At 51.8% G+C, this 12218-nt stretch overlaps 4 protein-coding genes across 4 annotated transcripts; 2 read left to right on the forward strand and 2 right to left on the reverse strand.

Moving 5' to 3' along the window:
* Positions 1–2890: 2890 nt before the first annotated feature.
* Positions 2891–3262, reverse strand: COCVIDRAFT_93524 (hypothetical protein; the record flags this gene model as incomplete). The annotated part of the gene is made up of 1 exon (XM_014703353.1): positions 2891–3262. One exon carries the CDS (start codon positions 3260–3262, stop codon positions 2891–2893), a length of 372 nt encoding a protein of 123 aa, XP_014558839.1.
* Positions 3263–4531: 1269 nt separating this feature from the next.
* On the forward strand, positions 4532–4747 carry COCVIDRAFT_93423 (hypothetical protein; the record flags this gene model as incomplete). The annotated part of the gene is made up of 1 exon (XM_014703354.1): positions 4532–4747. The coding sequence occupies one exon, from the start codon at positions 4532–4534 to the stop codon at positions 4745–4747; it is 216 nt and encodes a 71-aa protein (XP_014558840.1).
* Positions 4748–4942: 195 nt separating this feature from the next.
* Positions 4943–6397, reverse strand: COCVIDRAFT_35894 (hypothetical protein; the record flags this gene model as incomplete). Its single annotated transcript, XM_014703355.1, has 1 exon — positions 4943–6397. The coding sequence occupies one exon, from the start codon at positions 6395–6397 to the stop codon at positions 4943–4945; it is 1455 nt and encodes a 484-aa protein (XP_014558841.1).
* Positions 6398–10315: 3918 nt separating this feature from the next.
* COCVIDRAFT_93536 (hypothetical protein) lies at positions 10316–11998 on the forward strand (the record flags this gene model as incomplete). Its single annotated transcript, XM_014703356.1, has 5 exons — positions 10316–10387; positions 10441–10773; positions 10835–11114; positions 11167–11474; positions 11528–11998. 5 exons carry the CDS (start codon positions 10316–10318, stop codon positions 11996–11998), a joined length of 1464 nt encoding a protein of 487 aa, XP_014558842.1.
* Positions 11999–12218: the final 220 nt, after the last annotated feature.

A 12218-nucleotide genomic window follows, 5' to 3' on the forward strand; every position in this document is an offset into this window, starting at 1 on the left:
GGTTGCTGTAAGGAACCAGGCTGTTTATTTGGTTGTGCTTGAAAATCATTCTGGATGTATGTTTCAACCAGACTTTTTGTAACCTGGGATTTCCGTGAACTACCGTCACTGCGTACCTCAATCAGCGATACGGGAGCGTTACTATCTTCGACAAAGTTTCCTGCTTTGTGCTTGATCTTTGTTTGTGAAGATGGCGCTGCTCTACGGATTGAGGTTCTCATCTTCGCCGTGACAAGGAGAATGTTCCGAAGGTCCTTTTGCAAAGTTTGAGTGAACAGGGGCAGAGAGGTTGGAATATGTCCCAGAAGTTTGTGTAAAGAAAGCAGCTCGGAAGACATGTAGTTGAGGCTGTTGGACAGCCTTGTGGGGGGCAGCAACAACTGGCGGCCAATGATTGGTGCTTTTCGACGAGAGCATGATCAAGGCAGAGCACGCTATACTCTTTGTGGGAAAAGTGTACGCTCATATTTCTGATAAGATGCGGGCATATAGACAGTGACTGTATGAATAGGCGCTGCGTAGGCAGGCGATTCGCAAGATACCGCTCACTCATTGTGCAACTGTACAACTGCCAGCAATCAACCACAAACAAGAAAACGCATGCACACATCTAAGATGCCCACCTCACTGGAACAACAGTAGCTGGCACTTACACATCTCATATCAATAGTCAAACCTACACTAGTTTGTTCACTAGACAAAGGTATTTTACGTCTGATTGCGCCAGCAGAGACACAACAAGACAGTTTGAGTAGTTGGTATCTAGTGCCTTGCATCAAGGTTCCAACACACCCAAATCTACATGGGTTGACATGATGCGCTCTGCCATGGGCATGGTCATCGAAAATTCTTTGAAATGGCCCAAGACCGAACTAAGAGCTTAGGGCAATGTACTGGGAGGCGCCGATCAGGGATTCAGCCGTAGAGGCGTCATTTACACAGTTTGAGCTAATTCCGATAGACTTATCACGCCAGTGTCACTCTCTATGAGCTGTTCAGGCGTGTCCCTTGGAACACATTTTACGATGGGATAATTGACGCAACAAAGGTGAACGTGGAACATAGTAGCGGTAGAATTGCAGCAAATTGACCCGAATGCTAATGATTGTATTTATCCAACATAGCCACCAATAACCTGTCGTACCACGTATCCCCCACCCCCATACCATTAAGTTCAAGACAAGATGACTTCAAAGTGTATCTTACAGTAAGATGACCCGTACTCGTAGCGGGATAAGTACAAGGGTTCTAAGATTACCACGCCGTGAACAAAGGTCCGACGCTATCGTATCCACCGCACTTGATCATAATAGCGCCGCAGTCAGGAATAATTGTTGGTGCCGAACAAGGATCAAGATTCTGCACGCGGGCCGCAATCGATTTAGTTTGCCAGATGACGCAAAAGAGTCTTCCGGCGAGACGCTTACCCATCTTAGTCGGGTTCGGATAGCATGAGTAAGTAGTGAGGCTCGGTAACACAACCATCCGACGAGAAAAAAAAAAGCCATCGCGGCTACTCAACCAATACAAAAAGAAGATAACGCAATGAAGCAAAGCACCATCTTTGGTAGATGATGGGGAAAAAGTAAACAATGACAACAACAACAACAACAACAACAACAACAAGACAATTTCCGACTCTCGTCCACGGAAATCATGAACTACGGTCATCAATAATCCCTCACATCATCGTCACTCCCCATCACAGACAGAACCACGAATCTAGCACGGGAAACACCATCCCACTCACGTGACACAACCCTCATCTCCACAACTCCGAACCCTAACCCGACGATCAAACTCTAAAGCCCGTCCCCCCAATAAAAAAAACAACATAGCCCGCCCGCCTAACCCCCCCAAAAAAGAGAGAGGCAGCAGAGCACGGACTACAATTGTTTCGCTGCAGGTACCAACCGAGCTTGCGGTTCGGGGTGCGAGGAATCCATACATGAACGTATGCAGCCTAGTCAGGTACTCGCACACACACGCGCGCGCGCGGGCGGAGTCAAGGGAACGCGAACGGGAGAAAAGCGAAGAAATGGGGGTTTCAAATAGACGAAGTGCGATGGAGAAAGGATGGGAATCAAGGGCGGGTGGTTCAGCAGACGATGATGATGATTTCCCCAGGGTACAAAGTAATAACGGCGGTAAAAAAAATTCGGGTGATTACTTGCAGTTTGCATTGCGTGGATTGATGGATGGGTTCAACGGGTGCGGTGCGTTGGAAAAAAAAAACAAACAAACAAACAGATAGATGGATGGATGGGGGGCGACGCGTATGGCGCGTCTACGAAACACGCGCATACGCGTGTGGTGCGAAAAACCACAAAAAAACCAACAACCATCAACAATGTCGAATTGCCTCGTGCGCGCGCAAGACGCACGAGAGCAAAACTCAAATACTCGCGATATTCCCCTTACCCAAATCCCCATGACCACCTTGCGCAAAACCATCCACAGGGTCCACACTAACCTTCCCTTTACGCAATCCACTCCCTCAGGTAACTTGTATCCGTCCCTTGCCTCTTCACTCGCTCACAAGCGGGACCCTTAACCGCGGCATCCCGCAACCCGCCATTTCCCACTTCCCTTGCGCGTACGTTGCCGTTGTAAAGAACAGGGAGCGGACATTATGATCGCTTTTTTTTTTGCGTACTGTGGAGAACACCCGCACACACGCCGAGGAGAGGGACCCGCAATACGATCATGCCATCGTATTTCAAGGGTGAGCACGAGCGCGGCGAAAGCGTCGCGAGGACCGGTAGGGTGTCTGTGGGTTTTTTGTGCAAGAAGGGGGGGGGGAGTCTGGAAAAGTGGGGAGGGAAGGGAAGGGGAGGGTGTGGTTTTCTATCGGCCCGTTTTTTGAAGAGTGAAGAGAGGAAGACGTGATTCATGCGGTGGTTTTGGTGCTGACTCGTTTGATTCGTGAGGGTGGGAGTGGGTTGGCTAGGGAAGGTTTGGAGAGGGGTGGTGCTGGACAATGTAAGGGGGTGGGGGGGTATGATTGGGTAGGGCAGAGGGGAGTTGGGATGATTGCAAGGCGTTCTTTGCAATTGGGATTGCTGGCTGGCCTTGAAGGAGAGAAGAGAAAAAAAGTGGCTGTGGTTGAGCAGGCGTTGCCAAACGCGATGGTACTAGCGGGTTTTGCGCGTATCTGTGTGTGGCCACTAAATAGTAACCATGTTTTTCCTTCCCAGGGCAAGGACCGAACCGATACCCCAAGGCATGAACTTGGCACTTTGGTAGAAACACAAACGTACATAGCATAACAATAATACCTACATGCATATACATTGTTCTACTATGCCTTATACTTATTTTTCTTGTAAACTGTACTAGAGGTGGCAAAAAAAAGAAGAACACGTATGAGTTACTTTACGCGTCTATCCTACCTTTTTTCGGTTCTTCCAAGACCCTGCCCAGGCAGTTTGCAAATACGAAGGTGAGGGGTGGGGAGTCCACACGGCCACACTTCTCCCGCCGCACTGGCAAAGATAAGACGAAGTATTAGTGGGAAAACAAGAATTGGGATATACACAGCGCATAGCGCGGATAGACTCGTAATTGACGAAGAACACACACACACACAAAAAAAACACGTCGCAGGTTGGATTACCTTTTTGTTGTGTATAAAGGGAAAGATAATGCAGACAATGACATCATCACGCACGCGTCTTATCGACGCCCAACCTTGTCTGTGTGTTTGCAAGCCTCACCTTTTTCACCCTGCTGCTACTCGTAGTAAGCAAGTATGTTGTAGAGTTGCTGTAACACCAGAGTACCTTGACCTCGCCTCTTTCGCACACACAACTGTATTAGTTTATCACGGTCCAAGCCATCGTCGTCCACGTAAAGTCCTTACGCGTAATTGGCCGTGTGCAGATCGTCGTAGTGCAGCAAGCAAAACGTTCTTGCTGCGCCAAAAGTTTAACAAAAAAGGTATGCGACAAATGGAATGGATTTGAACATGTAGGTACGGGACATGAGGGGAGGCGGGGGCAGTGTAAGTTGCAAGTTCAGTGCTTTGGTTGGTGCTTGGCGTGCTGAGGTGCCAAAGTTTGTTGTGCGTGTGCAGCGTGTTGTGGTTTTTTTTTGATGCGGGGCAAGTTGGAACCACAGTCAGAGGAAGAGAAGGGGTGGGAGGGACGACGTCTTGGCGCGTTTGGAGTAGAGTACATATAATGCCGTCATTGCATGGATTGCTTAGTAGTGAGGCAATGCCGTTGATGCCGTGATAGAAAAGAGGGAATCCTCAGGGTTATGTACATACGTCATGGGGTAATACGACGGAGAGAAGCCGGACCCTCTTCATGGATGCCCATGTTGCAACTTTCATCCTAGTAAATGTACATGCGCGTAAGTGGCACCACACAACAACATCATCGCTACCATCATAATGCACATAGGGCCAAGGTTATTGAAGATCAGAAATACTTGTATTTGCTGTTCGCTACGCTAAACAAGGACATCATGTCTTTCATATCCGAGAACAAGCTCTGGACTAGATGCGACTGAGATGCATGCATCCTAGATGCGAGATTTGCTGAGACCAAGGAAATTACTGCTGAATGGCGGGCGAACACTTCGCGTTGATTGCCAAGATAACAAAACAAAACTAAGCAGAGAGGGTATCATAACCTCTGACAAGCGAGATGATTGGGAGCAAAAGAGAACAAATAGAAAAAACAAAAATAGAACGAAGCCAGGTCGTTGCGCCAACGGTACGCCAGGTATTACGCGCTTGTAGTGGAAAAGTAGGTAGCGGGATGAAGGGTAAAAAAAATAAGAGGTATACACGAGCTAGGCGGTAAGAGAATGTACAAGAAAAGATGATTGTCGCAACCGACAGGGATGATGCATGCAAGTCGTCTGTGCGTTGGTGGAACTGCGGGGAGGAGAGGCGTTTCGAAACAAAAATGGCGTCTTTGATGTGCGGCTGGTTTTACAGCGAATCCATGAAATCCATCAGCGACTTGCGGCGCCGGATTGCGCGGCTTCTGGCACTGGAACTGCCATCAATTTCGCTTCTCGGGCAGTCTGGGAGAACCAGTGTAGGCTCCCTCTCGTCTGCGCCGCGGGCAGTCATGCGTCCAAGTGTGGTAGAACGCTTTTGTTGCATAGTGCTAGTGCTGACATGCGGGACTGGGGGTGGAAGCTCAGGTGAAGGGGTCTTTCGTACAGAGTCGCCCCCACGAGACTTGGGACGCAGAATAGTAGACGCGCGGCGAATCTTGTTTTGGGCAGCGAAGTTTGCTGCGCCCTCAATGGGGGCCGTCTGAGGCGTCATGGGAGCCGGGGTGATGGGTGTAGGTGGAACCTTGCCGTGCAGGCGCGAGTCGAATTGCTTCTTGGCAGGTGTAATGGCAATCTTGGCAAGCGAAAGCTTCATGGAGATGGAGCGTAGTCGGCGGTGGGCCGTGGGTTGCTTCTTGATTATTGGTGAGGCGGGGCTAGTGGAAGAGTTTTCATAGGGATCTGAACTGAGGAAGGAAAGAGCGGGAGAGTTTGGAGTTGGCGGGGGAAGGTACGATTGGCGATGGCCTGGTTGATATGATTGTGATGTTGGGTATTTTGAGAGATCGAGACGTGAGCGCGATGGCATGTAGAGGGAGGAGCGGGCGGACGCGACTTCTCCAGCGGTTGACGAGGAGGGCCTTGGCGGGGTATCGCTGAATGCAGGCGAGAAGCTGCGTGTTGATGCAGCTTGGAAGGACGAAGAAATGGAGGCTGAGTCTGTGAAAGTGCTGGGTTTTTGAGTAATTGGGCTGTGGCTGGTCGAGGGTCGGCGTGGCTCGACAACGGCGGGGGGTGAAATGGGACGAGAGAGCGAGGGTGAAACCATGCTCGTGGTGGGCATGACCTTCATGGAGAAGCGCTGTGCCTCGTCTGCCTTTTGCAGCTTCTTTGCTGCTGTGATGGGAATGAGGTTGGCCACGGAGGCGGATCGTTGCTGGACGGCTGGGCGATCAGTTTCCATGTCGACCATCTTGGGGCGGCCGGCGTGGGCATAGGCAACGGCGACGGCCATGTCGCAACTGCGACCCTTGTCCCATCTGGAGATTGACATTGTCTTTGCGGTGGCTTGAGTGGAAATGTCGTGGACAATGGCGTCTTCGTAGTCGTATTCAGAGTCTGAGCCCGAGGCTGAGCCATCGTCGGCAGTCAGGTCCTCTTCGCTTGAGAGATAGCGTTCCTGGAAAACTTTTGGTGCTTTTGCTGTAGGTGGGGTAGGCTGCTGCGAGGCGGGTGTGTCGATGCGCAGTGTGTCGGAAACATCGTCGCACAGGTTGGGGCTCGAGGCTGCACTGTCGGTGCTGCCGCGCTGGGGACGAGGCGCGAGTTCAGGCTTGTCAAAGGTCCATTGGGACAGCTGCGAGGTGACGGCGACGTCGACCATTGTTGCAGAGTGGAGTAGGTGGTAGTAGAGTGTGGTTGGACAGGCGTCAGTCAGTCTGTGGGTGGGGGGATATATGTATGTAGGCGTGGTCGGAATGGTCGACAGTGGGCGTTCCTTGGTAGGCGCCAGCCCGGCGGATGGGTGAGACTGGAGGTGCAGGGCGTTTGTGGTGTAGGCAAGAGCTGAGGGCGTCAGTGTTAGAGAGTGAGGTGACAGGCGGTGGGCGGGTATATTATGGCGGACGATGGTGTGCCGCAGGCGGAAAAGTGTAAGAAGGGCCGGCGCTATATTATAGAGGGATAGGGCGTGGGTGGATATATTGCAGAGCACTCTCCAGCTTTGGACGCGGCCCCTGGCACGGCGTCGAGGTTTCAAGTACAACCACGACCGGGCACGGGCTGGGAACGGGCCAGGGAACCCAGCAGAGCCAGCAGAGTCAAGGCGCGAGTCAGTGGGGCGGGCCTGTGCGCGATGCCATCATTAAACGTGCTGTCGCTGTCGCTCGACTAGTTGTCGTCGTAATAGTCGTTGTAGTGGGTGATGATGATAATGATGATGATGATGAACGGGGGGCACGAGCAGGCCAGGGCAGGGCCTCTGATACCCACACATCCACACACACACACACACCTCTGCTACAGTGTACACCGGGTTACCTGCCACACCACTCAGCGCCGCCATCTCATTGCTGCGGCCAGCTGCTGCGTGTGCTGCGTGCGGTGCTAGCGAACGAGCGTGACGGCGAGAGCGGCCCTGAGTGGCTGTTGGCCCCGTTTCACGCCCTCAGTCTGCACACGCACACACAGCACACCATAGGGCCACAACGGCATTGCGCACTCGGCCTCCACCCATCCATCCATCAACCCATCCATCAGCCCAGAAACGAGCCCCATGAACTGCACCGTTCGTTCCCCAGCACCACCCGGCGTTGCGATGGCAATGCGACGAGTGGGCGGCAGGCGGCCGTGATCGCCATCCCTTCATCTCTCGTGCTCCTGTCTCGTCCGTTCTCGTCACGCTCGCCTGCCGACTGCAAGCGTCCCTGTGCCGGTCAGGGGCAGCGGCCGTGGATGGTGTGGGGTTGCGAAGAAGCTAGCCGACGCCATTGCCGGATTCGCTCCAGCATGCCGCTCTCAAGTCGTATTGTCTGCCCGCTCCACCCGTCGTGCCATTTTCCATCTCTTGGCTGTCTTTTCTCTCCGTTTGGTTGCTGCCATAGTACCGTGTGTGCTGTATGTACTGTATTTGCTATCTGTTTCCCTGTCAGCTTCTGCATCTTTGTTTTTCCAGTCTAGACCTCTCTATTTACACATGTATACAAACACACGCACACACACACACACACACACACACACACACCTGTCTTTCCTCCGCTCCGCGCACTCACCAACTCACTGGCCCAAACATTGCTATCTGGCTGGCTCCGAGTCGAGGGTTGTGCCGCCGCTGGGCAGTTCAGGTACCGGGACGTGCTGAGGGCCTTGCCTGGCTGTGCCCTGGTTGTGGCTCTGGCTCTGCTGCTAGTACCAAGTAGTGAGTAGTAGTAAGTATTCTGCTCCTACCACTCACTAGTAGCATCCTCGGGCCCATGTCACCTGCAGCTGTGCCTGCCTGCCTGCCTGCCTGCACTGCGAGCGCCGTCACCGCCATCCCCTATCTGGCCTGTCGCCTGCCCACACCGCCAGCATGCCCTCAGACCCACCTACAGCCTCTTCGTCGACATCAATAGCCACTCCAAACTCTGCCCGAGATTGCTGCCCTCTGCTCCTCTGCCCACGCCCGGCTGAGCGCCTGACCAGACCGCCACATCAAGCTCGTCTCGCCAATCTGCCAGCTGCACACGTAGATTGCTCCACGCCCATGGCAACGCTTACGCTCGGAACTCAGGCCCGTGCCACCTTGTCTCCATTCAATCCCACCACCAAGCGCCCACTATCCATCGACCTCTAGCTCTATCCATCTACGTCGCTAGTAATTACTTACATTGTACACACGCACACCCTCACATCTTCAGCCCCTCTACTCTGGCCTGCATCATCACAATCATCTCGTGTTGCAACCCGCTGCACTTCGGTTTCACCGCTCGCTTTTTCTTCTTTGCACCCCCGCCCTCTCTCGAACCGTTTGTGCGCCAGCACGCTGCAAACGCCCTGCGTGTTCCTTGTCCTGCAGCAACGCCACGCCCAACCGTACCGCGTGCTACGTACCCGAACAAGTCCCTAGCACGTACCTACGCACCCAAGTACCTATCTTCGTACCTACATGTCCAAATGCACTAGCACAGTACCCACCTCCCATGCCCTGCTGATCGCGGCATTAGTCACTCCACTGCCGCTTGACCATCGTCTTTAGCTCCCACTGCCATGCTGACGCTGCACGCGTTCCTGAAGCTCGCTCATTCCACTGTTGGTCTCAGCTCCATTTACGAGGCTGATGTCATAGCCGCCCCGTCGTTGCCTGCCAAGCCTCACCGCCTGACTCCTGGCCGTGGCCTGAGGAAGGAACCATCGCCCCACCTGCTGCTACTTAGTCGCTACATCCTAATACTTGCCTGCACTAATACTTAACTAACTCTCTTCTGCTTACTCACTCTCCACCCGGCCCTCTGGCTTCCCTATTAATACTACGCACATGGCTATACTTACTTACCACCAACCATGCTGACGGCATCCCATCGCCACACTCATCCCATCAGCCCTTTTCGTGCAAACAGCCTCGTGCGCCGTGTGACTCGGCAACACCCGACCAAGCCAGGGCTATTGTCTGTGAGACACGAATCCACACCGCTGCCCCCCCCAAACTCGCCACAATCGGCGCCATGTGTTGCAAGGTAGAATACGGGCACCACTGACCTGAGCTTTTTCGCTAGTAACCTCAGCGATGACAGCCAAGAGACATGGCATCTAGGCAGGCGTTGCGCTTCTTCCCGTGACAGGTGCCCCGAGTACATATCAGCTCGAGAGACCCTTTGGTCGTGAAACTGACCAACCCATCTCAAGGCTTGAATCAAACACTAATACGCAGCAATCCACAGCCAAGTGTAGATGATACCTTTAAACAACAATCACATGCACGTAAAAACGGAACAGTTGGACTATGCCTACCCTCTGTTCGGCCTCGGACAAAGCAAATTAGCACCCAGATTGTTCTTGCTATCTCCACAGTATGCGATATTCGTCCGGATGTCATGTGCATGAACCTTAATGATACTTTCTTAGACAGATGAACATTTGAAATCATCCACTCACAGTTGACCAAATCTTTCCAGAACATGTCTAGTGTTTGCAACGTGACCTGACAACTAACCCCCGACGCGGAGTCTTCTGTCATCATTGCATCGACTAGACGAATCATAGCCCATGCATTACATCGGATCGATAAATCTTATTTCTTCGCCTACCAAATGCCCCCAAACCCTTCTGATATGCAGCTAAACGTGCATGGATTGTTTCCTCCATCTGGCCTAGTGCTCCTTCCTGACCCTGTAAGTAAACAAATCAAAGTTAGTCTTGTCGCCATCAAACAGCCAACCCCGCGTGTTTGCTCTATACCATTGCTCATGTCTGTCTACTGGCCACTGAACTCCTCCATCTGACGTGCTCCATCTCGATTACTCACCGTACATGACTGCGCAGCATCAGAATTCATCAAATCCACGTAGCTATGTATTCGCCCCGACGCCGGTGCTTACTACATGTCACCGCGGCCCTGCCGCTGCAAGCATTCATTTACGTCGTCGATACCTTGCTGGTCCATTCAGAGAGCGGTCAGCCCTCAACAGAAGACTACATGTATACATCACTTGAGGGGTCACATCAAGGCTATTAAATGGGACCACATCCCCTACAGTCAGCTTTGTCGTTTACTACATCATTACCTAAACCATCTTTGTGCATACCCGTTCTCGTAGTCGACACTATGAGGTATTCCATCATATTCACTACGCTTGTTGCTAGCGTTTCTGCAAGTGACAAGCCGGCCGTGAACCCCGTAAGACGCCGACTGCATCTTAGCAAAACACTCCATTTTCTAACAATCTCCAGACACTGCTCAAGTCTCAAATCCTTCGTGATAACCTGTTGGCCGGTGCACAAAAACTGGAAGACTTTGCCAATGTCACCCCAAACAAGAGTCGAAGCATGGGTAGCCCAGGACAGGTGGCAACCCTGAAGTGGCTCAAAGATAACCTCGATGCCCTCGACTACTACGACGTTTCCCTTCAGACATTTCCCTGGGTAGTTTCCTGGAGTGACCAAATAAACTCCTTCTCCATCAATGGCACTGCCCTATCGAATTTGACCTCTTCACTCTTTGAATATTCTCCCACCGCAAAAGTCACTGCCCCTTTGATCATTGTCGAAGGTGGATGCAACAGGGTATGCTTGTGAAACTACCTTGGTAGACCATTTGACTTGCAACTAATCTTGAAACATCCAGACGGATTATACTCCCGCAGTAGCTGGCAAGATTACCCTCATAGCCCGTGGGACGTGCGACTATGGTATCAAATCTGCTTACTCTGGTGCTTTTGGAGCTGTCGGATCTATTTTGTACAACATTGACGACAGAGGCCCTGAAGTTGGCACTCTGCTTGCGCCTCCTCGGCCTGAGGGCCCATACGTCCCTACCCTGAATATCATCAAGAATGTATCCACTCCCATAGTGGCGGCACTCAAACGCGGAGAAAAGATATATGCCAGTTTCGATGTCTACTCAGGTAAGTCGTTTATTGATTCGAGGAGGCAACATGACTTACACGAGTATCACAGACATCCGCAACATCACCTCATCGAACCTCATTGCTACCACCAAGTCTGGAGACCACAACAACAAGCTCGTTGTCGGCGCTCACTCGGATGGTGTGCTTCAGGGTCCAGCAATCAATGACGTTGCAAGTGGCCTAGTTGGGGTCTATGAGGTCGCCAAAGGACTGTCAAAATACAAAATCAAGAACGCGGTAACATTTGCCTTTTGGACCGCCCAACAGGCTGGCTATCTGCCTGGCTCATCACATTTCATCAACAACCTCACTCCAGCTGAAAATGCCAAGATCCGTGCTTATTTGAATTTCGACCTGGTACGCATTACATTTCATGCTTTGTAGATGTGGTTGCTTATGTTCTGCTCTAGCTTGGCTCGCTCAACTACGTCCACCAAACCTATGATGGCGACGGCAAAGCCTTTGGCACGCCTGGACCCGACGGCTCCACTCAGATACAAAATCTCTTCCAGCAGTACTTCAAAGCTGCGGGAACAAGTACTATCCCAAAGGAGTACGACGGGCTCTCCGATCATGTACCTTTCGTCGCTGCTGGCATTCCCGTTGGAGGAACTTCGACAGGCCGAGATATACAGAAGACCCCAGAGCAGGCTACCATTTTTGGCGGAACAGCTGGTGTTGACTACGACCCTTGCTTTCACTTGCCATGCGATACAGTCAAGAATTTGAATCTGGACGCCTGGGTCCTTCACACCAAGGGTATTGCCGAGGCTGTTGCTACCTATGCCAATTCCTGGGAAGGTTTCCCAAAGAGGATTACCAGCGCGGCAAAGAGAAGCGTAATCCGCGCCAGAGAGAGTAAAGAGAAATCACATGCCTAGGGGGCTCAGGTCGATGATACAGTTTCTCAACCACGTGGAATTGCAAGGTTGCAATACATATGAAGAGATAAATTTGTCAATATACAGCATACTATGCAACTAAACATCAAGTTGAAAAGAGACTTCCAACTGCAACTAAGTTCATCTTCTGGTAGCGCTTTGATATCCTGCATCTCCCAATGTACCTTCACCTCACCACATACTTCCACAACAGCCCAGC

Source organism: Bipolaris victoriae, assembly GCF_000527765.1.
Source record: "Bipolaris victoriae FI3 unplaced genomic scaffold scaffold_23, whole genome shotgun sequence".
In the NCBI taxonomy this organism is placed as follows: domain Eukaryota; kingdom Fungi; phylum Ascomycota; class Dothideomycetes; order Pleosporales; family Pleosporaceae; genus Bipolaris; species Bipolaris victoriae.